At 38.7% G+C, this 22659-nt stretch overlaps 1 protein-coding gene across 2 annotated transcripts in view; it reads left to right on the top strand.

Moving 5' to 3' along the window:
• Positions 1 to 22659, top strand: part of Dchs2 (dachsous cadherin-related 2) — a 261750-nt gene that overhangs the window by 187639 nt on the left and 51452 nt on the right. Inside the window, exons 11-13 of one of the 2 annotated variants that reach the window (XM_015484405.2) lie at positions 4858 to 4992; positions 5222 to 5431; positions 9955 to 10812. In XM_015484405.2, the coding sequence (XP_015339891.1) occupies positions 4858 to 4992; positions 5222 to 5431; positions 9955 to 10812 (1203 nt within the window). The remainder of the gene's footprint in view (positions 1 to 4857; positions 4993 to 5221; positions 5432 to 9954; positions 10813 to 22659) is intronic. The other variant, XM_048813546.1, reaches the window with a different exon arrangement.

The following is a 22659-nucleotide window of genomic DNA, read 5'->3' as shown; positions in this document are numbered from 1 at the left end:
AATAATACATTACCCCTTGCCAAGTTGTTAAGTCAAAAGACTCCAAGATTTTCTTCAACTTTTAAGCTGAATTACATACTATTTGGCTCTTTTGCCATATCTTTTAATGAAGTACATTTTACATGAATTTGTGTTAGATGCTAGAACAGTTTCAAAGGCTAACCTAATTTTCTCTCTTTGACCAGAGCGGGGCAGTGTGATCAAAGAGTTTTCCTTCCTATGTCCAAAGATATAGTACTAGAGCAAGCTCACCGTTGTCCCAGGCTGTGCTTCAGAATCTGTTCAGGACATAGCCAGAAATGATCATTTTTAGAGTGTTAGCAACAATGGGGAATATACACTAGCTTTGTGATTCACAATAATTTCAGTTCTGTGAGGTTCTCTTAGGGCCTCCTCTGTTATAAACAGCAATGCAGAGCTCTGGATAACATAGAAGCCACTCCTGAAAGTGTATAGACACACATTGAACCTATTGCTGATGCTATGTGATTTAGCAATCATGTAAAATTCTCTCTTCCTTTATTTTTCATGTTTTATATTTTTTGCAATGGGCTTTACTGAAAGTATTTTTTTCCTTTAATGTTTGAAAGGGAGAAAACACTTTCTCCCAATATTTTGCATGTATTAACTAAAGATGACTACCATAAATATACTCTTCTAATTTTTACTGTTAAATCGCCTAGTGTTAGTGCTGTTTTCTTTTAGTATAAATATTCTGCATCCTGTTAGTTATAATTGAATGAAAGCTCATTTATTCTAGAGATTATGATTGCTGACTGCAAACTCAGATGCACAATTATTATTTTTGTTGCTTTGCATAAATGGGTATTTACCACAAACATTAACATCTTCATGAGTCTCATGTACCTTTGTGTGTTTTGGAGATGGTTTTGATTTACTGGAAATCTCAGTGTTTTTAGTGAGGCCAGATTGGTTAAGAAGGTGGTTATGTAAATACATGTAAATACTGCTATGTGTGCATTAGCTTTTGAATATATTTTCTCTCAATACAGTTCTAAAATTTCTACCTAGTGGGTTAAAACAATGAAAGAGGATTATGCATAAGAAATGACATAGTCAAGATTTTAACATAACTGGCATTGCATTGGAATTTATGAATGGTTTACTTTATAGTATGTATTTTAAAAAATACTATAGCGTTACTTAAAACCAGCGAGCTTAACATATGTTTTCTAGCATTCTACAATGCAGTTTTAAAAAATGTAAGCATACAGTGTTGTTTGGCATTCAAAACCCACAGGGATTTGCGCACTGAATGTTTATGATGTATGACTCACACTAATTCTAACAGGAGTTTCTTCTTGTATTAAAAGGAAAAAACAACTACCAGATTTTAACTAAGGTATTAAAACTGCTGCAGCATTTGGTGCTCCCAACAAGAGCTCCATTGTTAGTGAGTGAAGTCCTGTCCCTATGGTGCCCCTCCAACTCCCTGGATGAAGACGTGCCCACCAGGGAAGATGGCTCACATTGCTCAGTAGTGATGAATACAAAATAGTTTAACAGTACATTGCCATACATAAATATAGAATTAGTTAATAAGATGTTATTCTCTATTCCATAAAAATATATTCTCTGCCTGGGGTCATCTTGATCTGCTGGAAGATTTCACCTACATCAGATATACCACTGCACCTTTCAAACCTATATTTATAGACAGGGAAAGACATGATATTTCTTTGAATCCAAAGACCATTAATCCAAGGACCATTAATCAGAAGATGCATCTAATTTCAGAAATTGAAAATGTATAAAACATGTATCTTAGAATTAATGAAAATAAATAGATTCTTTGCCTTAACCTTAGAATTACTTCTACCTGGCTGATGTCTTTAACCTCATAGGAAATTATAAGGTATCATTCTGTACAACCTTTAAAAGGAGACTTATTTGTGCATATATCAAAGGATAAGGATGTTGTGTGAGTCACTTTCCATTGCTGTGACCGAATAACATGACAAGAACAACTTACAGTCGGAAAACCTTATTTGAGGCTCATGGTTTCAGAGATTCAGTCCATGGTCAGTCAAATTCATTTCTGTGGGTCCAAAATGGAGCAGAACATCATGGTGGAAGGGCATGTAGAGGACAGGCTCTCAGCTCATGGCAGCCAGGAAACAGAAGTTGTGAAGAGCCAGGAACAAGATATAATCCCCAAAGCACCATACCCCACCTGTCATTCAGATCATTAATACATCAAATGGGTTAACCCACAGGTGAGGTTATATCTCTCATCACTGCCTAAGAGCCCTACCTCTAGGTGACATACCTTTAATCCCAGCAACCTTGGAGAGACTGAGGCAGGAGGATCACAAGTTTGAGGCCAACTTTAGCATCTTAACAAGAACTACCTTAAAATAAAAAAAATAAAAAAGGGCTGAGGGTGCAGCATAGTGGTAGAGCACACTGGGCTCAATTTCCAGTACCAAAACAAAAAAAAAAAAGCCCAACCTCTGAACTTTGCTGTATTGGGAACTATGCTTTCAAAACATGAGCATTTCCAGGGACATTTCTAGATCCAAACCATCACACATGTTAAAATATTTTAATATGTGCCATTTTGCAATAACAATTTCTCACTGTAGTAGAAACTCTAGTTGGCTGTGCATTTTTTTAAGGCAATTTCTTTATGGGGTGATATTTCCCCAGTGTCATCTACAGAGGCCAAATATCCATCAACTGTTCATCTGCACTTTATTAAAAGTTACTGGTTGACATGCTCTTCAGTTTTTTTTTAAACCAACAGTATTTACCCAAAGTTTTAGATTCTGTACAATCCATATAAAGTGGGACCAAATCAGTGTTACAGACTTTGTACCCCAATTCTAGCAACTCTGATTTTACCAAAGTCCTAACAGAGGGATTTGGAGATAGGCTAGACCACTGGGCATTTCAATGTTAAATGCCCCAGTCTTAGGTCATGAAACATTGCTACAAGAAGTTACATGCTGATTGAAGTTACCACCTACATAGAGTATAGTTCTGCTAATCCACATGTATTTCCTAGGTTTATGACAATATAAGATAAGCAGAAAACTCTTGCTATTCTCTTGAAACTATAAGCTATCTCTGACTGAGAGTTGCATTTGACTTCCGGCAATGTGTTGAAATCTGATCCTGTTCATGGGTGTTCACAAATATAGACATCCCCTTACTGGGTACCTGTTGCATCTGCCAGTCAATTTGGGTCTGATCTTCAGGGAGATTCATTTTAGGGCTCCCATAGAAACTTGCTAGTTCTCTAACTATGGCTGACTTGAGCTGCAAGTTCAAAGCCTCAGTTTGTAGTTTTCATTCTTTAAGTTCCTAGTACATTCAGAATATCATCCTGAGTCATATTTCTGTTGCCACTATCTAGTCAAAGTTAGCACCACTTGGTCTCTAACAAATTTGAGTCCTTTAACAGTCACTCTCAACATCTTGGAACACAGGTGATAATTCAATCGTGACCTCACCCCAAATGCTAAATTACTAGAATCCCATTACCACAGCAAGGAACTCAGCACTGCATGGAAGGCCGAACACAGAATCAAACCAATCCCAGAATCCCTATTACCCGAGAACTGCTTTTGCCAAGTACTTTATCAATCACTTTCAGTCAGGGAAACGAGATGCTACAACACAGGTGCTGTACAGTTGAATTACCAGAAAGAGAATACTAAGGTAACTTAGAAAAAATAACTCTGGAAGCACTGGGAAACACAGAGAGGAAATTGGGGTTATTGAAACCTAGGAAGGGCATGAGAAGGGGCCTGGGGGGCCTGTTTCTCCATTGTACCATCTGTTGGATAATCAAGGTGGGCAGAGAGATGGTTGGCATGGTTCTGGACTGAGGTTTTGCTGGACATCTATGGCAAAAAGTTTGGGACCTGAGGAAATATGCCAGGTTACTAAAGTGACAGTTCTTGGAACTGGACTGGATAGGGTAAAAAGTGTCATTGAGGAGAGGTGTCTTGGGGACATAATGAAGCAGGCACCAGACCCAGGTATTGTTGTCTAAGAGGAGATGTGCCATGCGGATGTGTGTGCACACACAGGCACACACACACACACACCCTTCAGTAAGTGTGTGTCATTAGCCTATAAATATCTTCAGATGCAGATTTCTAATTGAATTACCCAGGAGATGAAATTAAACTAAATCATCTCTATTCATTTTTGTCTTCCTGGTTCTCAAGTCTGATGGGGCCACATTTGTGCTGAAGGATTAAAGAGTGTGAGGAGAAAGAAGCAACTCAATCAGTTGAAACCACCAAAAAATATGGGAAGAATTATTTTTAAAATGCATAATAATGTGTTATCATATTTCTCACTCCAGATAGGACATTGATTACTAAGTAAAAAAAAAAAAGAAAAAACAAACAAAGCAAAAATAAATATATAAGCAATTCTGTGGTTTTGCCTCCTGAAAATAAACAAAATCTTATAACTTAGCATAGGCTTTTAAATAGAGGGTTGATCCACAGAAATTGTCATTTGCCCCACAAGCTTACAATTATGCCATTAAATCACGATCAGGGGGTGTTAGAAGGAGTAATTAGGAATACGTTGTAGAATTGTATACTCATAAGAAAAAGTTTATGGGAGGGAAAAAATCCTAAGCATTCACCATGGGGAAGTCTCATAAGACTTTTGAAAATAAAGCATTTCAGCTCATGGGGCTTTTATTTCGCAAGAACAGCCAAAGAGATTTTCCTTCACCTTAATTTGAAAGCTGTTTAAGAATCTCACCTTCCTCATCTACAGCCTGACATGTTCAAAGGAAAATGAATGGGAATACAGTCAAGTTTATTCCACAGAGATGATTGCTAGGTTTTTCTTTTGATTTTCCTTAAGGAATCAATTCCAAGCTTCGGTTTGAAATCATGCCAGGGGCTTCCTTTGGGTTGTTCGAGATCAATCCTGACACTGGAGAGGTAGTGACAACTACCACATTTGACAGAGAAGTTCAGGATGCTTTTGCCCTTCGAGGTAAGGAATCTTTGCCCCCTCCCCACCAAAGGTCAATGATATTAAAAACACACACACACCAAAACCCCAAAAAGATCCACAGTGAAATTTTACATTTTATTAACGTATCTTTAAATATTACTGACCCAGTGTTACCTATAAGTTTAGTCTGATGCTGTCTAACTAGAGCAATGCATTTCATGTATGAGTTAACGGCCACAATTGGTGCTGTCTTTCTGTTCCATGTCAGTACTAGTGCGAGATGAGGGCGTCCCATCATTGTCCAGCACCACAACTATCGTCTGCACTGTTGAAGATGAGAATGATCACGCGCCAGAGTTCATTGTCCCCGTTCATGACATTGAGGTCCTGGAAAACCAAAAGCCAGAGGTTGTCTATACTGTTTGGGCCTCTGATATGGATGCTGGCCAAAATGCAGCCATCAGATTTCACATAATCGGTAAGTACTTTTAATGAAAATCCCCGTCCATGAGACTGACTGGAGTCAATGTGCCCTATAGGGTGATTCTCCTGTATCTGGCATCTGTTGTATTTTTTTGCATAATGCACACCCAGTAGGAACTGAAGGGTAACACTTGGCATGGGCTTCCTTCCACCCCTCCCACAGCCACCCTGAACCACTAACTTCCAAATTCTTTAAAATCCTGGCCTTGAAAATTGTGAATTTGCTTTCATACTAACTGTAGTAGATAGATGGATGGAACAAATAGCTTTTCTCCTATATTTTTCCCTTTCAAATGATCACTTATTTTATTTTTTGCTTCTTTAATTAATGTTTCTTTCTTACATTCTTGCCAAATTTTATGATAATTTGATAGATTTTTTTCTACAAAAGATTGATTTTTGTATATATTTTCCTACAACTAAAATATTTATGCTGAAATATAAGATCTAATAAATTTTTAAGTAAATATAGAGTCCAAATTCAAAAGTTTTTTTGGCTGTAGTTATTGATGTGATTATTGCAACATTAAAAATAGAAAAATTACATTCCATGTTTTGACACTATTTAACATGGAAATTAAAATTATATTGGACTGGAAATACATATCTTAATGAGATTGATGGGCTTTTTTTCTAGCTCATGAATTCATGCAATTTTTTTTTTTTTGAGACAGTAGTTTGCTATGTTCCTCAGTTTGGCCTCAAATTTATGGGCTAATCCTCTTGCCTCAACTTCTCAGTAATTAGGACTATGAGTATGCACTTCTGTTCCCCAGGATAAAACAAGCTGTAGTGCCAAGTCTGCTGCTGTTTTTCTTTGTTACATATATAAGAACTGAGGGTTCCTCTGGGCATGCTGGTGCACGTCTATAATCCCAGCAGCTCAGGAGGCTGAGGCAGGAGGATCAAAGCGAGCCTCAGCAACTTAAATAAAATATATTTTTTAAAAGGGCTGGGGATGTGGCTCAGTGGTTAAGTGCCCCTGGGTTCAATCCCTGGTACCCGCTCCAAAAAGAAAAAAGAAAAAAAGAAAAGAACTGAGAAAGTCCCTATGCACATTCATTCATTCATGCATGCATTCATTCATTCAGTTTTGGGTGCTGTGGACTGAACCCAGGCCTTTAGTAATGCTAGGTATGTGCTCTGCCACTGAAGCTACAATCCCAGCACCTTCTGCAGGTTTTTTTTTTTTTTTTAATGGGAGGATCATTGTTTGATACAAGTAAAGTTGGTTTTTGAGCTCTTCCTGAGCTATACACCCCCAAAATCAGTTAATAGTGCTTCTTTTTATTTATATACCACTTAAAAACTTAAATAGGTCCTATAATTTAACTGAAAGCAAACACCCTTTCTGAATACAAAAGAATGTTTTCTCCCAGGCATTAAAGTCAGTCATTGTTTCAGTATTGAATATGAATATTGGGAATGACCCCTTGATTTGGCAGTCATTTATCTGGGTGAGAGATGAAACTTTTTTTTTTTTAATTTGTGAGAAGGGCAGTGATAAAGGCAAATTTAGACAAGGTAAACACCATGATCATAGGTAAATTCTGAGGTGGAACAATTTTAACAATAAGGATGTGCAAACTGAGCTTCTGGAAAATACCTTAAAGTTACCTGTTTCCAGTTACTCCTTGGAAAGCTTCATATAACCTTTAAAAACATACACTTCATATACTCTTTAAGAACAACCATCTAAACATCATCCATTTGTGGTGTTACTCAGTTTTCCATCACTATAACAAAATACCTGAGATAATTAACATACAAAGAAAGAACTTAGTATGGCTCACAGTTTTGGAGGTTCCAGTCTATGATGGATTGACTACATTGCCCTAGACCTATGATGGCACATCATGGTGGAGGGCATGGAAGGGCAAACTCATGTACAGTACAAATTGGGTTAACAAAAGAAAGCAGGAGGATGGAATGGGATCCCACAGACTCTTTAAAGAGTATAGCTCCAATGATCTAACTTCCTCCCACTGGGCTCCGCCTCTTAAAGGCTCCACTATCCCCAATATCTCCACACCGGGGACCAAGCCTTTAATAGTCGAGATTCAAACTATAGCATTTACCTAAGCCAAATCAAATAAATTTTTCCTTCCTCCTTATTTTTCCTCCTTAGTATCTTTGGAATATGTCCATTTCCTCTTTGCACACATTATTTTCAGAACCTGTTTGTTGCTCAACTATAGATTACTACAATGCTCTCTTAATCTCCCCATATTCTAATCAAGCCTTGCCTTGCTGCTTCAGTCTTCCTCTTAAAACATAAATTTGATTCATGACACTGTCCTGTCAAAGTCTGCCGGAGTCCGGCTGCAGCAGAATAATCGGGGGGGTGACGAATAACTTGTGTACGTTGATACAGCAGGAGTAGGAGCCGTTTATTGCAGGACAGGAGCAGTATTTATACATTCCACACAGCTTATCTAATTAGCATAAACTAGATACATCAGACAACCAATAAGGAATCTCCACACTTAATGGCTCGCTTTTGTTACTTCTCAAACCACTCCCTCTGGCATTTTGCCAGGCACCATCCAGACTTGTTTATGAACTCTAACATTCCCCTGGCAAAATACCAGGTGTTATTTTGACTTGTTTACAGACTCTAACAAAAGTCCTTCAGGAGCTCCCCATAGATTCTGAGATAAAATGGAGACTCTTTAACAGTGTGCTCAGGACTTTCATGATTGAACCTCTATCTACCTCCCAAATTCATGTCTTCTTCACTGTGTCAACCCTTTCCCTACCCTCTGCACGCCAATACCCAAGGAACCCTGTGTTCTAGTCACTCGAAAACATTTGCAACCTGCTAAATTCTCCTATTCCTGGGGCTACATACAGGATATTTGCTCTGCATGGAACACTCTTTCCAAAACTTGTACTCTGGCTTTTCTAAAGGAGTGTTTTAGTCAGCTTTTTGCTTCTGTGAATAAAAGACCTGACAAGAATAATTTTAGAGGAGGAAAAGATTATTTGGGGACTCACGATTTCAGAGGTCTCAGTCCACAGCCAGCCAGGCTCCATTCTGTGGATGAACATCATGGCAGAAGAGTTCACTTGATGATCAGGAAGCAGAGACTCCACTCACCAGATAAAAAATATATCCCCCAAAGGCTCGCCCCCATCCCCTGCAGCGACCTACCTCCTCCAGCCACACCCTACCCCCCTTCTATTTTGTTTTGTTTGTAGTACTAGGGATTGAACTTCGCATGTACTAGGCAGACTAGGAGTGACTTTTGATATTAATTTTCCTAATAAGCATTTCCTGGCCATCCTAACACCAGGCTATGCATCCTTCCCTTGGCCTCCCAGGATATAGGATTTTTCACACTATATTTTAATGTCTGGATACCGGCATACATTTCCTCCTAGACTCTACACTCTTAGCAGTCAGATAATATCTTACCTCCTCAAATTCCCAATGTTAAACATACACTTAGCACATAGTAATTACTTACACTTGGCACATGATAGGTGCTTATTAAATGTTTGTTGAGTGAATTAATCACTTTGTCATTCACAAATACCACAGAAATGTAGGCTTGTCTGACCATCTGTACTTTGGTTATAGATCAACTGTTTCTCTAAATAAAACCGCAGGACCCTCTCCTCATCCCCAGCATCCATTATGACAGTTGCTTTCCTCCAAAGCCATTCCACTTTGTTCTCATATACCTCCAGTACTTAAATTCTAATAAGGTCCCATAATATTGGATGTGGTCCTTTCATTTTGTCACTCATTTGAGAATATGACTAGCAAGTCTTTGAACCACATTTTCCTCACAAATTTACCAGGATGACTTTGAAACATTTTGAATTTGTGTTTAGTTTTAACTTTTATTATACTTTGTACCATGGAAAAGAGTAAAGGGCAGATTTTTTTTAAAGATGCTGAGATGAGTAAATTATCTTCTTTGCTAATGTTATGGGATAACTTGTCAAGGGTCCAGCTAACTGTAACAGAAGTGTCAGGACTCATGCACAGCATGCCACGGGCATGTGGAAGAGGAAGCTCACGGTGGTATTGTAATGGGCATAAACTCTGAGAATGAGTTTGTTTGGGAAAATCACTATAACTGATCAGTTAATTTTTACTGATATCCAGAAATGGACATTATATCCTGTTTCTTATCCCTGATGTCTATGTTTTATTTTAAATAAAATAATATATTCATATATGTTTGCAAGAGGGAAAATATATGAATATAAAAAGTTGTAGCTATATACAAAAAAAATCAGACTGCCAAAAATCTGTGAAAACCAGTGTTCTAGTTATTGATTCAATTAAGATGTCTACTGAATCATATTATTATTATTATTCCCTTCTTAGAAGTGTCCTAAGGTCAGGGATTTTATCATGCTCACTGTTCTATCCCCAGTACTTATAAAAGTACTAGCTTGAAACAGGAAATAGTTCCTAAATGAATGAATAAATTAATATGTATGTTAGCAAATAGATATTTCTTTTTTCAATTCAAGTAACTTTTCAATTATTTTCTATAATAGATGGAAACACCAATGCGTACTTTGCTATTCATGAAACTTCAGGAGAACTCTCTACCACTCGGGCTTTGGACCGGGAGCAGGTCAACAATTTTACCCTCATCATCCTGTGCTCTGACCTGGGGGCTCCTCCTCGAAGCTCTGTGATACAGTTGCAAGTTAGGGTTTTGGATGACAATGACCACAGCCCATCTTTCCCAGTCCCTCATTACCGGTCCTCTGTGAGAGAAGATGCTGAAGTCGGAACCGTGGTTCTGGTGCTGTCTGCTGGGGACGAGGATGAAGGCCTGAATGGGCAGATTGAATATTTCCTATTGGACAAGTCGTCTGGTGCCTTCACCATTGACCCTGCCGCAGGTATACTGAGAACTGCGCACACCCTTGATCGAGAAGCCCAGTTTCAGCATACATTTCAGGTGGTGGCCAGAGACTGCAGCATCCGAGGTTCAAGAAGCACTACTGTGATCATAGAGGTATCTGTCACTGACGTTAATGACAATGATCCAGTTTGGGACCAGAACCCGTTTGAGGCTTTTCTTCCCCCCCAGTCATCTACAAACCAGACAATTGCTATTCTGAGAGCTGACGACCCAGATTTGGGGCCCAATGGAACTGTCACTTTCAGTTTTGCAGATAGTCAGTCCATGTTTTCTCTTGATCGATATACAGGAGAAATTAAACTTCAGCAAAATCCATTGTCAGAACATTTCCCTCTCTGGCTGAGGTTAAAAGTTACAGATCAAGGGGTCCCAGGCAGGACAACCACTGGTCTCTTAGTCATTCACAAGGAAGAAGAAGATGTAAAGATTTCCTTTAGTCACCGTCAATATAAAGGATTCGTGACTGAAAATTGTGAGGCAGGTAAGTGTCCCTTTAAGTTTTTGTATTCCAGCTTATGTAAGAGTATTATCACAGATTCAGTTATAAACATCTGAGTCTAGCCAGTTCTTGGTATTGAGAAGTCATAATCATCAATATGATTGTATTAGTCAGCTTTCTAGAACTATAATGAAATATCTAAAGCAATTAACTTATAAAGTAAAGAGGTTTATTTTAGCTTCCAGTCTGGGGGTTCCAGTCTAAGATGGAGTGACCCCATTGCTTTGGGTCTCTGGTGAGGACAGCATGGTGGGATGCATAGCAGAGCACACCACTCACCTCATGATTCAAGAAGCAGAGTGAAAGGGTAGGACAGGGTCCTGAAATCCCCTCTGAGAATACACTTAAGGCCCTCCCAGTAAACCTTGCTTCCAACCTTCTGTTATCACCCAATGGCACCACCCTGAGGGTCAAGTCTTTAACACATGGGCCTTTGGAGAACATTCAACATCCAAACTATAGCGATGGTTAATAGTAGCCTCATCTGACATAAAAATATTAAGGCAGAATACAGTGAAGACCGAATGACTTCTAAGGTGTACCCTCCCCTTTCAAACACGGTTTAAAAAGCTAATGTTAAATGAATTGGAAGCCTCCACCATTGTTTTATTTTTTTAAAAAATACCTGATCAGAGTTGTCCTTCCTGGTTCCCTGGCATTTGGAATTACCTAATTAAATTGGACATTTATCTTTTTAATGGAACTTAACACTCCAAATTTATTTATTAAGTTGTATGCTTAAAGAAGGGAGGAAATACTTCTAGAAATAACACAAGCATATTCTGTAAACATTCACTGGAAGTCATCTGAAGTGATGAGCCGTGACCTGTCTTTGAAGAGTAAAATAATGGGTAAAGGGCATAAAGTCCAAGCTGAGTGGTAGACCCAAACTGCAGATGTGACAGGAAAGAGAAAGGGGGGAGGAGAAAATGGTGGTTTTGGAGGCTGTTGAGTCTGATTAGATGCAAGTAAACCATGCCAGGATTGGCAGGCTTCTTAGTCCCTTAGAAAAAAGAAAATGACAATGTACTTAAAATACAGATTGATATGATTCAAGCAGGCCAAAGTTTTCCCTGGAACATTAATTCAATACAGATTGAATCTGGTGTCTATCTCATAGACACCAGAAAGTGATTTTTTTTTCTTTTTTAATTAAAAAAATTATTTTTTGAATTCCAGTGGTTTTAAAAGATTGGAAATTCATTGGTCAGTGTTCGAATGGTCTTGATATAAGTGATGAAATAGGCAACAGAATGATTTTCCCCTCTCCAAATGCACCTCCAATTTTAACTTCCATTTTTTTAATGAAAAACATTTGCTTATTGGAACTTAAATTTTCTGTAGGTCACTCAAAATTTCTATCAGTTGGTGCCACTTGACATCTGAGTGAATTATTCTTGCTTCAATCATAAATTCTCATCACTCTGCACTGCTTTTAACATTTACATGCTCTTTTAAGAAAACAAATAGTTCAAAGCCAGCCTCAGCAAAAGCAAGGCACTAAGCAACTTAGTGAGACCCTGTCTCTAAATAAGACACAAAATAGGGCTGGGGATGTGGCTCAGTGGTCCAGTGCCCCTGAGTTCAATACCTGGTGAGAGAGAGAGAGAGAGAGAGAGAGAGAAAGAAGGAGGTAGAGAGGAGAGAGGGAGGGAGGGAGGAGGGAAGGAAATAAATAGTTTAAAGTTCAAACAAATAACTCCAATGTATTTATATTTGTTTAACTTTTTGTTAGAAAAAAGTACACAGATTCAGGTTTTAACTGGCATTACATTCCTCTACTAACAACATTAAACGTAACACTTCAATTTGCTGTAGTCCGGCTGGGTTAAATAACCGAAAGGTGACAAGCAACTTGAAGGTTGAATCCGGAACTACTTTATTGCAAGTGAACTCAGCAGGAACTGAGAACTCAAAGTAGAGGGCACCCAAGGTAGCAGGAACCGCCTCTCTGCCGGACTGCAGAGGTACATATACCCAACTAATTACACACAGCTTAACTTAATTGACATCATCTAGACACAGTAGTCAGTCATTAAGGAATCCTCATCATCTTAATGGCTCATTGGCCTTGGCTCAGAAACCACTCCTCCTAGCGTACTGCCAGGCGCCATCTTAACTTGGTTGTGACCCTCATCATCAATTGTTTAAAATAATATATAATTTCCATTTTTAAAGCAATTCTTTAGTAGATAAAATCTCTGTAAAAGTCAGTTAGGATTTGGATCTTAAATGAATGTCCCCCAAAGGCCATCTGTTAAAGACTTAGATTCCAGCCTGTGACACTATTTTGGAAAATGGGACCTAGTAGAAGTTAGGTCATGGAGGATTGCCCCTGAAATATTAGGGCTCCAGCTCCTCTCTCTCTACTTCCTTGTAGATACAAGGTGAATGACTTTGCTCTGCCTTGTGCTCCCCACCTTAATGTTCTGACTCACCACAGGCTTGAGCAATGGGGCCAAAGGACTATGAACTGAAACCATAAGCCAAAATAAACCATTCTTCTTTTTATATTGTTTATCTCAGGTATTTTATCATAGCAACAGAGAACTAACGAACACAGAGTCAGTCATGAAATATTCACTTATTCATAAAAACAAGGCACATTGTGGCCCTTCAACAGCATGTCAAGATAAGTTGTCCAAGTGATTCTCATTCTACTCTTACTGCTGCTCTTCCTCAACATTTGAGAGAACAGTCATCCTGAATCTTTTTAAAAGTTAAACTTTATTACCTATAATATTTTAATCCACTAGACAATTTAAAGAAAACTTCTAGAAGCCAGCTTGCATTTCTTCTGCTTTGCTTCCAGTGCTTTGGTTATTCAGATGAGGCTGACTCAGCAACCATCACCCTCAGTGTGGGCTATTTACAACTTCATGCATTTCTCTGAATTACCCGGAGGGGAAAAATTGAAATTGTGAACTATATTAATACCCTGACTGAAAGTGAGGACTCAGACTTTGGAATATTTGAAATTAAATTAAAATATGATAACACATGGGGGCACTCTAGGAAATAAAACATACTTAATAGTGTAAAGTAAATAAATTGCATATTGATACTTTGGAGGAAGAATCCTTCTCTTGGCATTTGGGCCGTTGATTCCGTGAATTCTGGCTCTTCTTTTCAGTAAGGGCTCATGAATGTTGAAGTGTGGAAATCATGACAGAAGTTGATGTAGCTGAGTGGGTCATGCTTCTGCTGCTTGTGCTGGGAAAATTCTCTCTCTATGAGTGGAGATGATAATGATTTCCTCACAGGGATACTATAAGGATTAAATTAAGCTGTAGGAAGATGCTAGTCATCTTTTTGTTGTTGTTTTGGTATTTTTTCTTCTGTCCCAAATCCTTACTTGGATTCTGTTATGTTAACTGGGCATAAGTTCTCATCAGAGCAGGCAGTGTACATAACAATGTTATGATGGAATGAAATGTTTGCAGTCTTGAAGGCCCCACCATCTGTTCCTTCTCTTCAAATCAGGTAAGAACTACACTTTCCAAGGTAATGGTCTTCCCCACAATGTGGAATTAAATGACACTGTCACTGGCAACTTTGGCACAGGGCCCAACATATAATATTTTATGATAATGAAAAGATGGAAACAAATCTCTCATTCTTATTTCATTACTTAGGGCCACCCTTATACTTGAGAGGAAGTTCATTGGAATGGACACCACCTAAGTAGCCTTTGAACAGCAATGTGGAATTTCCTTACCTCTCCTCTGATTCCAAGGTAGCTCTGAAGGGAATAGAAGTAGCAAAGCCCTAGACCAGGACAAGTTTTCACAGAAGATATCTACCTCCCAATGCAGGTTTTATCTTTGTGAACTCACCCCAGTCCCACAGTTGGGCCTCAGCCATAGACGCTCAGGACCTCTTTTCAATAATATAATAAGAGGTTCCTATTCCCAGAGTGGGAGTAGTAACCAAGATGAAAGAGACCGATGCCTATGTTATGAAGCCACTTTAAAAATCACGTTTGCTGAACTGTGATGCCCATATGGATTACAATAGGCATGTTGAAATGACCGGTTATTTCTAGGAAAAAAAAAAAGATACAGGGAGCCAAATTATAATCAAAATTTTGTTTGCTAATCCTCAACATTTAGGAGCAGGATGTGACTCAAGTGTTGAATGTCATCAGCCTGTGTTGCCCTTTTCTCAAGCTAAACTTCTCCAGCACTGCCAAGTAGGAGCTTGTGATGTCTTCACTGAGTGCTGAAGCATTATATAGATAGCAGGGTTAGTGTGTGTGTGTATGTGTGTGTGTGTGTGTGTGTGGTCTTGGAGATTACACCCAAGGACCTCGTACATGCTAGATAAGTCCTCTACCGCGGAGCTACATTCCCAACCCAGGTGAATGTTTTTGAACTATATTAATATTCTCTGTTACCTCTCTGTGGATAAGAGTTTTTGTCTATTCTACAAGAGATGTCCACTTATTGTAGAAAGCATTAGGATCATTACAGTAGGAATACAAAGAAAGAATATTCTGTCTTTCACAAACAAAATCTGTGGTTCATGATATAAACAAACATGGTTCATAATGAAGCCTGCTCCATGGGAAGAAGGGAAACCCATCCATTCTGGTTGCTGGGAACTATAGGAAGGACAAGAGAGATAAAGTATAGGAATCAAGGGGTCGGGACCTTGCATCCCAGATAGACCCCCTTTCTAGAAGCTATAATCCAGGAGGGGCCATTGAGATCGACTGAAGGGAAAGTTAGGAGCAGAGGACACACTGAGACCCTGGGAGAACACTGTCTTCCAGGATGGCTCTTTGCTCACACAGATCAGGGGGCAGCAGAGTAAAATTGGCAACATATTCAGGTACAGAGGTACAGGGAAGTGCTCCATCCTTGTTTGGCTCTTGCAAAGGCCCAAAGACATCCTGGAATCCCAGTCGGCTCACTTGAGGACACAGATCACCAGTGGGCTCACCACGGGGACCATTGCTGCAAGGGATAAGATGACCTCACCCCCAAATCTGTGCAGGGACAACCTGAACATAGGAAGGAACATGTGGCATTTCAAAGGGTCTTTAGCATCATTAGAAGCTCACATGAGGTCATGTCACCAAGGATGGAGTCCTAAACTTGGCCACATTGACATGACAGACCAGATTCACTGATGAACTCTAGGAGCTGGTAGCACAAAAGGATCCCACCTGCAAGACCCCCCCACCACACACACACACCTACTCACCAGTGTCATCTTATTGAGGAGCAACACAAGAGGCAGGGAAACTCAAAAATTGAGCACATACTCAAAGTAAGTTATCTAAAAATGGTGTTTAAAGGGAAAAGACAGAGACAACATTACATAGCATTTTAAAAATGGTCATTTCTTCCTACTGTCCATCAGAATGGTGCTCCTAAGAGATAGTAGATCAATAATTTGTTTTAAAGAACTATTTTTTCTTTGTACATTTAATATGTTCTCTGTGAAATTGTAATTTTTTCACTTCATAAATTTTTAGCCCTTGAGAGACACTTTTATTTATATTCTTGGGGGATACCTCACTGTTCTGTCCTCCTCAACATCTCTCCTCTCAGATGTTGGCTATATACTTGACTTTGTATGCTCTGTGTTCAGTTTTCTAAAGGACTATTTAGAAAAAAATCTTTTTTTTCATCTACTCTTTTATAAGATGGTTTTCATGATCAAATCAGCACTTCATATTCCCTAAAGTATTTTACCTTCCTTATTATCAATTGTCTTAAGTCTAAGATACAAGATGAATGTGAGTTAGAATTAGCTGGGAGGAGCTTCTGTTAGTGTAACAAAGCTAGAGGAAGTTTGTACCTGTAAGGTCTTCACCAAATATTAAATGAAGTCATTTTACCATTATTGTTTACTTCTAAGACAAAAGGCTTCTGCCCAAATAAGAATTTGGGGAGAGGGGAGACAGTTTGTGCCAGGCAGAGGAAATGGCATCATGCACAAAAACTTGGAGACTAAAGATTGTGGTGAGCTCACTGTCAGGTGAAGCAGCTTTTTAAAAAATTTCGTTTATTTTCTTTTTAGTTATACATGATAGTAGAATGTATTTGGACATATCAAACATACATGGAATATAACTTCTCATTTTTGTGGTTGTACCTGATGTGGAGTTACACTATTCATATGTGAACACAGGAATGTGATGTCCAATTCATTCTACTGTCTTTTCCATCCCTATTCCCTTTCCCTTCCCCTCATTTCCTCCCTGTCTGATCCAATGAACCTTCCCACTCCTCCTTCTGCCCCACCTGTTGTGAGTCAGCATTTACATACCAGAGAGAACATTCAGACTTTGGTTTTGGGGATTGGCTTATTTCACTTAGCATGATAGTCTCCAGTCTCATCCATTTACTGGCAAATGCCATAATTTCATTCTTCTTTATGGCTGAGTTATAATCCATTGTGTATATGCATCACATTCTTCATCCATTCATCTGTTGAAGGAAACCTAGATTGGTTCTATAATTTGGCTAATGTGAATTAAGCTACTGTAAACATTGACATGACTGCATCACTGTAGTATGCTGTTTTTAAGTCCTTTGGGTATACACCAAAGAGTGGAATAACTGGGTCAAATGGTGGTTCCATTCCAAGTTTTCTGAGGAATCACCATACTGGTTTCCAGAGTGGTTGCACAAATTTGCAGTCCTACTGGAAATGTATGAGTGTACCTTTCTCCCCACACCCTCATCAACATTTATTGTTACTTGTATTCTTGATAATTGCCACTCTTGACTGCAGTGAGAATAATCTCAGTATAGTTTTAATTTGCATTTTTCTAATTGCTAGTGAGGTTGAACTTTTTTTTTTAATGTATTTGTTGACCAATTGAATTTCTTCTTCTGTGAAATATCTGTTCAGTTTCTTTGCCCATTTATTGATTGGGTCATTTGGGTTTTGGTGTGAAGTTTTTTGAGTTCTTTATACATCCTGGAGATTAATGCTCTATCTGAGGTACAAGTGGCAAAGATTTTCTCCCACTCTGAAGGCTGTCTCTAGAAGCATCTTATCTGGAATAGCTGAGTAGTGGTCGGCAGGAGGTCCATGTGCTTCCCAGAGATAATTTTGGAAGAGAGAAACAGCAAAGGCCTGTGAGTTATCAAAAACACTTTGATATGGTAGAAAGCTCCCTTCAAAGCTGTGTGAAGGGAGGCCTGGAGGAGAGAGATGAGCTAGGAGGATACCGCAGGGATCCACGTGACCAATAGCCAGGGTCTCATTAAAGCCTCCACAGTGAGGGAAGATGAGGCCGTGTGCCCCACCAGGGTTTCAGTGGGACCTGGTTATTACTTAGACACCAGGGTGGGGTATTTTAAAAAACAAAATACTTGGACATCCACCCCACCCCACCCAATTCAGTGAGACTCCTCTGAGGTACACCGTTAATGGGTAGAAACTCCCATGCATTTCCCCAAGGATAGAAAGATAAGTGAGAAAATTCAAAGAAGCATTAGTGTTTTACAGGAGTTTGAAGAAATAAAGCATCTGTAAAGGGGATGGAAACAGGGGGCTCAGGGTGGCCGTGACAATCCCTGGGAGGACAGTGTTAAAAGAAAAGGAGTTGACACCTTCCAGAAGCAGGAAGCAATCAGTATATCTAATTTGGAGCAGAGGCTTGGTAAAGTAGAAACTGAAAAGTGGCAGCTATCCCAATTGGGTCCCTGTCCCCAAAGCCAAAGAGAGTGGTGAGTTTGTACCCATGGGGAGGGGACTGCGGTGCTCACAATCCATCGCCTCTGCTGAGTGAGGGCAGTCCTACCTGAGATGGTCTGAGGATGTCAACTTGCCGTTGGGTGATGCAAACATGGAAGAAAGGAAAGAATGTCTGAAAGAAGTCCGTGCGACAAGTGTGAAGGATGAGACAACCCGGAGAGGCACTGTGAGCAAACCAGAGGCCTGAGGGAGTCCAGAGAAGTCCCAAGGAGCAGGGCTGCTCTGTGGAAGTTGTTCAGGATTTTGGCCAAGAATAATACAAGGCCCAGGCTGTCTAACATGAGTTCTGGACTCGGCTGTGGCTTCTTACAGAAACTGTTCACAGCTCAACAGAATTTAGCAACTTAGGAGGGAATTGGGAACTGTGGCGAGAACTAATTTGCTGGAGTTTTATTTTAGTAGCCAAAGCACAGTGAGGTGCAGCGTGAAAAGGTGGGGACAGGCCATTCAGAGCACTTTTGACAAGGTTTGGCGATGAAGGGGAGGAAAGGAATGTGACAAAACCACTGTTTGAAGGGCCCTGAGGATCAGAGGGGTATTTTGTTCTGTTTTTGAAAGCTGGCAGAGATTTAGACAGTTGTGATTTATGGCACTTTAAAACCTACCAAGAACTTTCGCTAATACTTAAATCAAAAAAATGGAATAAAAATTATTTAGTGTAAATATTAAGATGCCCTATTTAGCACCTATTTTCTGTGGGTGTTTGAAGCCTGGTTTCAGATTATTTTGAGGATAACAATGATCTCTTCCTAAGCAGCTCTTGTGACAATCAAATGGAATCATTAAAATAATAGATTGTAACTTCATTACTTGGCAACTGAAAACATCCTAAAAGGCATTTTCTTGAGTGAAGTGTAATTAGATAGTTGGAAATGTGCATCTCAAAACCAAAGTTGAGAATCATTCGGTACAGAAATACCGTGTGATCTATCTTTTTGAATCTGTGTGGGCTTCAGATTCTGGCTGGGTCTTGGGTTTCAGGATCTGGAAAGGAGAATATGGATGGATCTTGAAAATGCAAAGAATCTAAAGTTTGACTGACAACATGGGAAAGGAAACCCAGACAGGAAATGGCTGGGCAGTGAAAGAGGGCCAGACACACCAGACCCACAAGCAGGACGTGGGATCAGATCCAACATTGCCTCAACACTAAAAATTCCCCAGCTCATGTTGTAAATAAAGATAGTCTTCTCCTACAAAATTAAAGATATGATAGGAACATCTAGGGATCACTTCAGCACCCACCTTCTCTAAGCTGTTGAGAATATTTTAGATATTCTCTGTTGAGAAATGCAGTCATTTCTCAATATCATTCCTAAAAATCTTGCCCACTAAAATAAAATGTACTTCTCACAGACGCCTTAACTCTAGTTGGTTTTCTTTCCCACCTCTTTGCTAAAACTTACAAAAAGTCCGTAAGCAATTTAATAACTTCCTCTATTATTTCTTTAGGTGTTCACAAAATAAAATATATTCAAAAATGCATAAATTACCATTTTAAAGCATCATTTTCACATGTGTGTAAGTTTTGGAAAATTATTCCTTTTGAGTATACATTTTCTGTGCTTTTCTGTACTTTGTTTCCTAGGAGTGAGTTCCTTCTTTTTTCCTTCCTTCTCTCTCTCTCTCTCTTTCTCTCTCGTTTTTTTTTTTTTTTTTTGTGTGTGTGTGTGTGTTGTTGTTGTTTTGTTTTGTTTTTTGGTGGGAAGGAAAAAGCAACACCGTTTCTTCTCTTATTCTAATAAAAGAACATTTACCTCCTTAACCATGACTAAATGTATAACAGTGTCAATTATATTCATATCACTGTGCAACAGATTTCACATTTCGCAAAACTGAAACTCTACGCTGACTGAACCATTCCCCTTGGTTCCCTCCCCCAGCTCCTTTCAAATGTCATTCTACCTTCTGTTTCTAGAAGTCTATTTTAGATACTTCATGTAAGTGGAATTGTGTAGCATTTGGTTTTGTGGGGCAGGGGGGTTGTGACTGACTTGTTTCACATAATGGCCTCAAGTTCTTCCTTTTTGTAGCATATGGCAGGATTTCCTTCCATTTAAAAGGCTGAATAATATTCCAGGGTATGTGTATGCCAACTTTTAACTATACTTTCATCAATGGGTAGACATTTAGGATGCTTCCACCTGTGGGAATGAACATGAGTACAAATATGTAGAGGTCCTGTCTCCAGTTCTTTTGGACATCTACCCAGAAGTAGAATTGTTGGATCATATGGTAGTTCTGGTTTTTAATTTTTTGAAGAATTTCCCTACTATGGTCCATAATGGTTGCACCATTTCCCATTCTTACCAATAAACGTTCACATTTTTCTACATCTTTATCAATACTTATCATTGCCTGCTCTTTTTTTATTGCTGTGTTGTTTTGTTTTGTTTTTATAGTGGCCATTCTAACAGATGTGCTATGAGAGCTCCTGTGGTATTGATGATTCATGATACTGAGCACTTCATCATATTTCTTGGCCATTTGTATATCTTCTTTGGAGAAATGTTTATCTGAGTCCTTTTCCACTTTTTAATCAGGTTTTTTCCTTGATTGTCTGTAGAAGCTGTTTTGGATAAAACTTCCTTAGATACAGGATTTGCAAATATTTTCTCCCGTCTGACTTTTCACTCTATTGATGGTTTTTTTTTTTCCCCTTGAGGAAAAAAAAATGATGCAGTTCCATTTGTTTATTTTTGTTTTCCTTGGCTGTGGTTTTCATGACATAGCCAATAAATCTCTGCTAAATATAATGTCAGGAAGTTTTTCCTCTGTTTTCTTCTAGGAATTTTACGGTTTCAGGTCTTATATCTAAGAGTTTAATCTGTTTTGAGTTGTTTGGGGTTTTTGTTTATGTACCAGGGGTTGAATCCAGGGGCACTTAACCAGCCCTTTTTATATTTTATTTTGAGACAGGGTCTAAGTTGCTTAGAACCTCACTAAGTTGCTGAGGCTGTCTTTAAACTTGTGATCCTCCTGCCTCAGCCTCCCAAGATGCTGGGACTACAAGGTTGGGCCACTGTTCCCAGCCTATTTTGAGTTTTGAGTTAAGTTTTGTATATGGTATAATGTAAGGGTCTAATTTCATTATTTTACATCTAGATATCCAATTTTCCTAGTACCCTTTGTATAGCCTGGGCAACTTTCTTAAAGACCATTGATCATATATGGAGAATTTATTTCTAAGAATAATGCTGTAAGTCTTTGTGTCTATTGTTATGCCAGAAACATACTGTTTTGATTATTCTAGCCTTATAATATGATTAGCAGTAAGGATGTGTGAGACCGCTAGCTTTGTTTTTCTCCAGGTTTTTGTTGCTGTTGTTATTAGGCTGTTCAGAGTCCTTTGAAGTTCCATATGAATTTTAGGGCTATTTTTACTATTTCTGAAAAACAATTTCATTGGAATTTTGGTAGGGACTGAATTTAATTTTACAGGTTGCTTTGGGTAGTATGGACGTTTTAACAATATTATCTCCCACTCTATGAATAAGGGGAATGTCTTTCTATTTATTTGTGTGTTCTTTAACTTCTGTCAGCATTTTTTTATAGTTTTCAATATGCAAATCTTTTTTTCTCCTTGGTTAAATTTATTCTCATGTATTTATTGTTTTTGATGCTGGTGTATTTGGAATTGTCCAATTTCCTGGATGGATTTTTTCATTGCTACTACACAGAAATATAACTAATTTTGTGTGTTGATGGCCTTTATTATGTATATTATTTCCTTCTATTTCTAGTTTGTTTTGTTTTTAATCAAGCAAGCATGTTTAATTTTAATTATGACTTTTTGTATCTATTGAGCTGATTTTGCAATTTTTTTTTGTTGGTTAAGTAGCACGTTTTTGTTTTTTTTTGCTTTACAATTCTTAATACACCTTTTTACCACAATTTATCCTGTCACATCTTCATACATGTATTCTGTATAATGATGAGGGTCTCCTTACACCATCCATGCTATTCCCCTTCTCCTTCCCTTTCCCTCCAACCCCTATTCCCTATCTAGAGGTAATCTTCCTCCCTTGCTCTCCCTCCCAACCCCATTTTGAGTCACCCCCCTTATATCAGAGAAGACATTCGGCATTTGTTTTTTGGGGGGATTGGCTA

This window comes from Marmota marmota, unplaced genomic scaffold, assembly GCF_001458135.2.
Source record: "Marmota marmota marmota unplaced genomic scaffold, marMar, whole genome shotgun sequence".
Classification (NCBI taxonomy): domain Eukaryota; kingdom Metazoa; phylum Chordata; class Mammalia; order Rodentia; family Sciuridae; genus Marmota; species Marmota marmota.
Note: the sequence above shows the minus strand (reverse complement) of the source record. Positions and strands in the feature narration are given on the sequence as shown.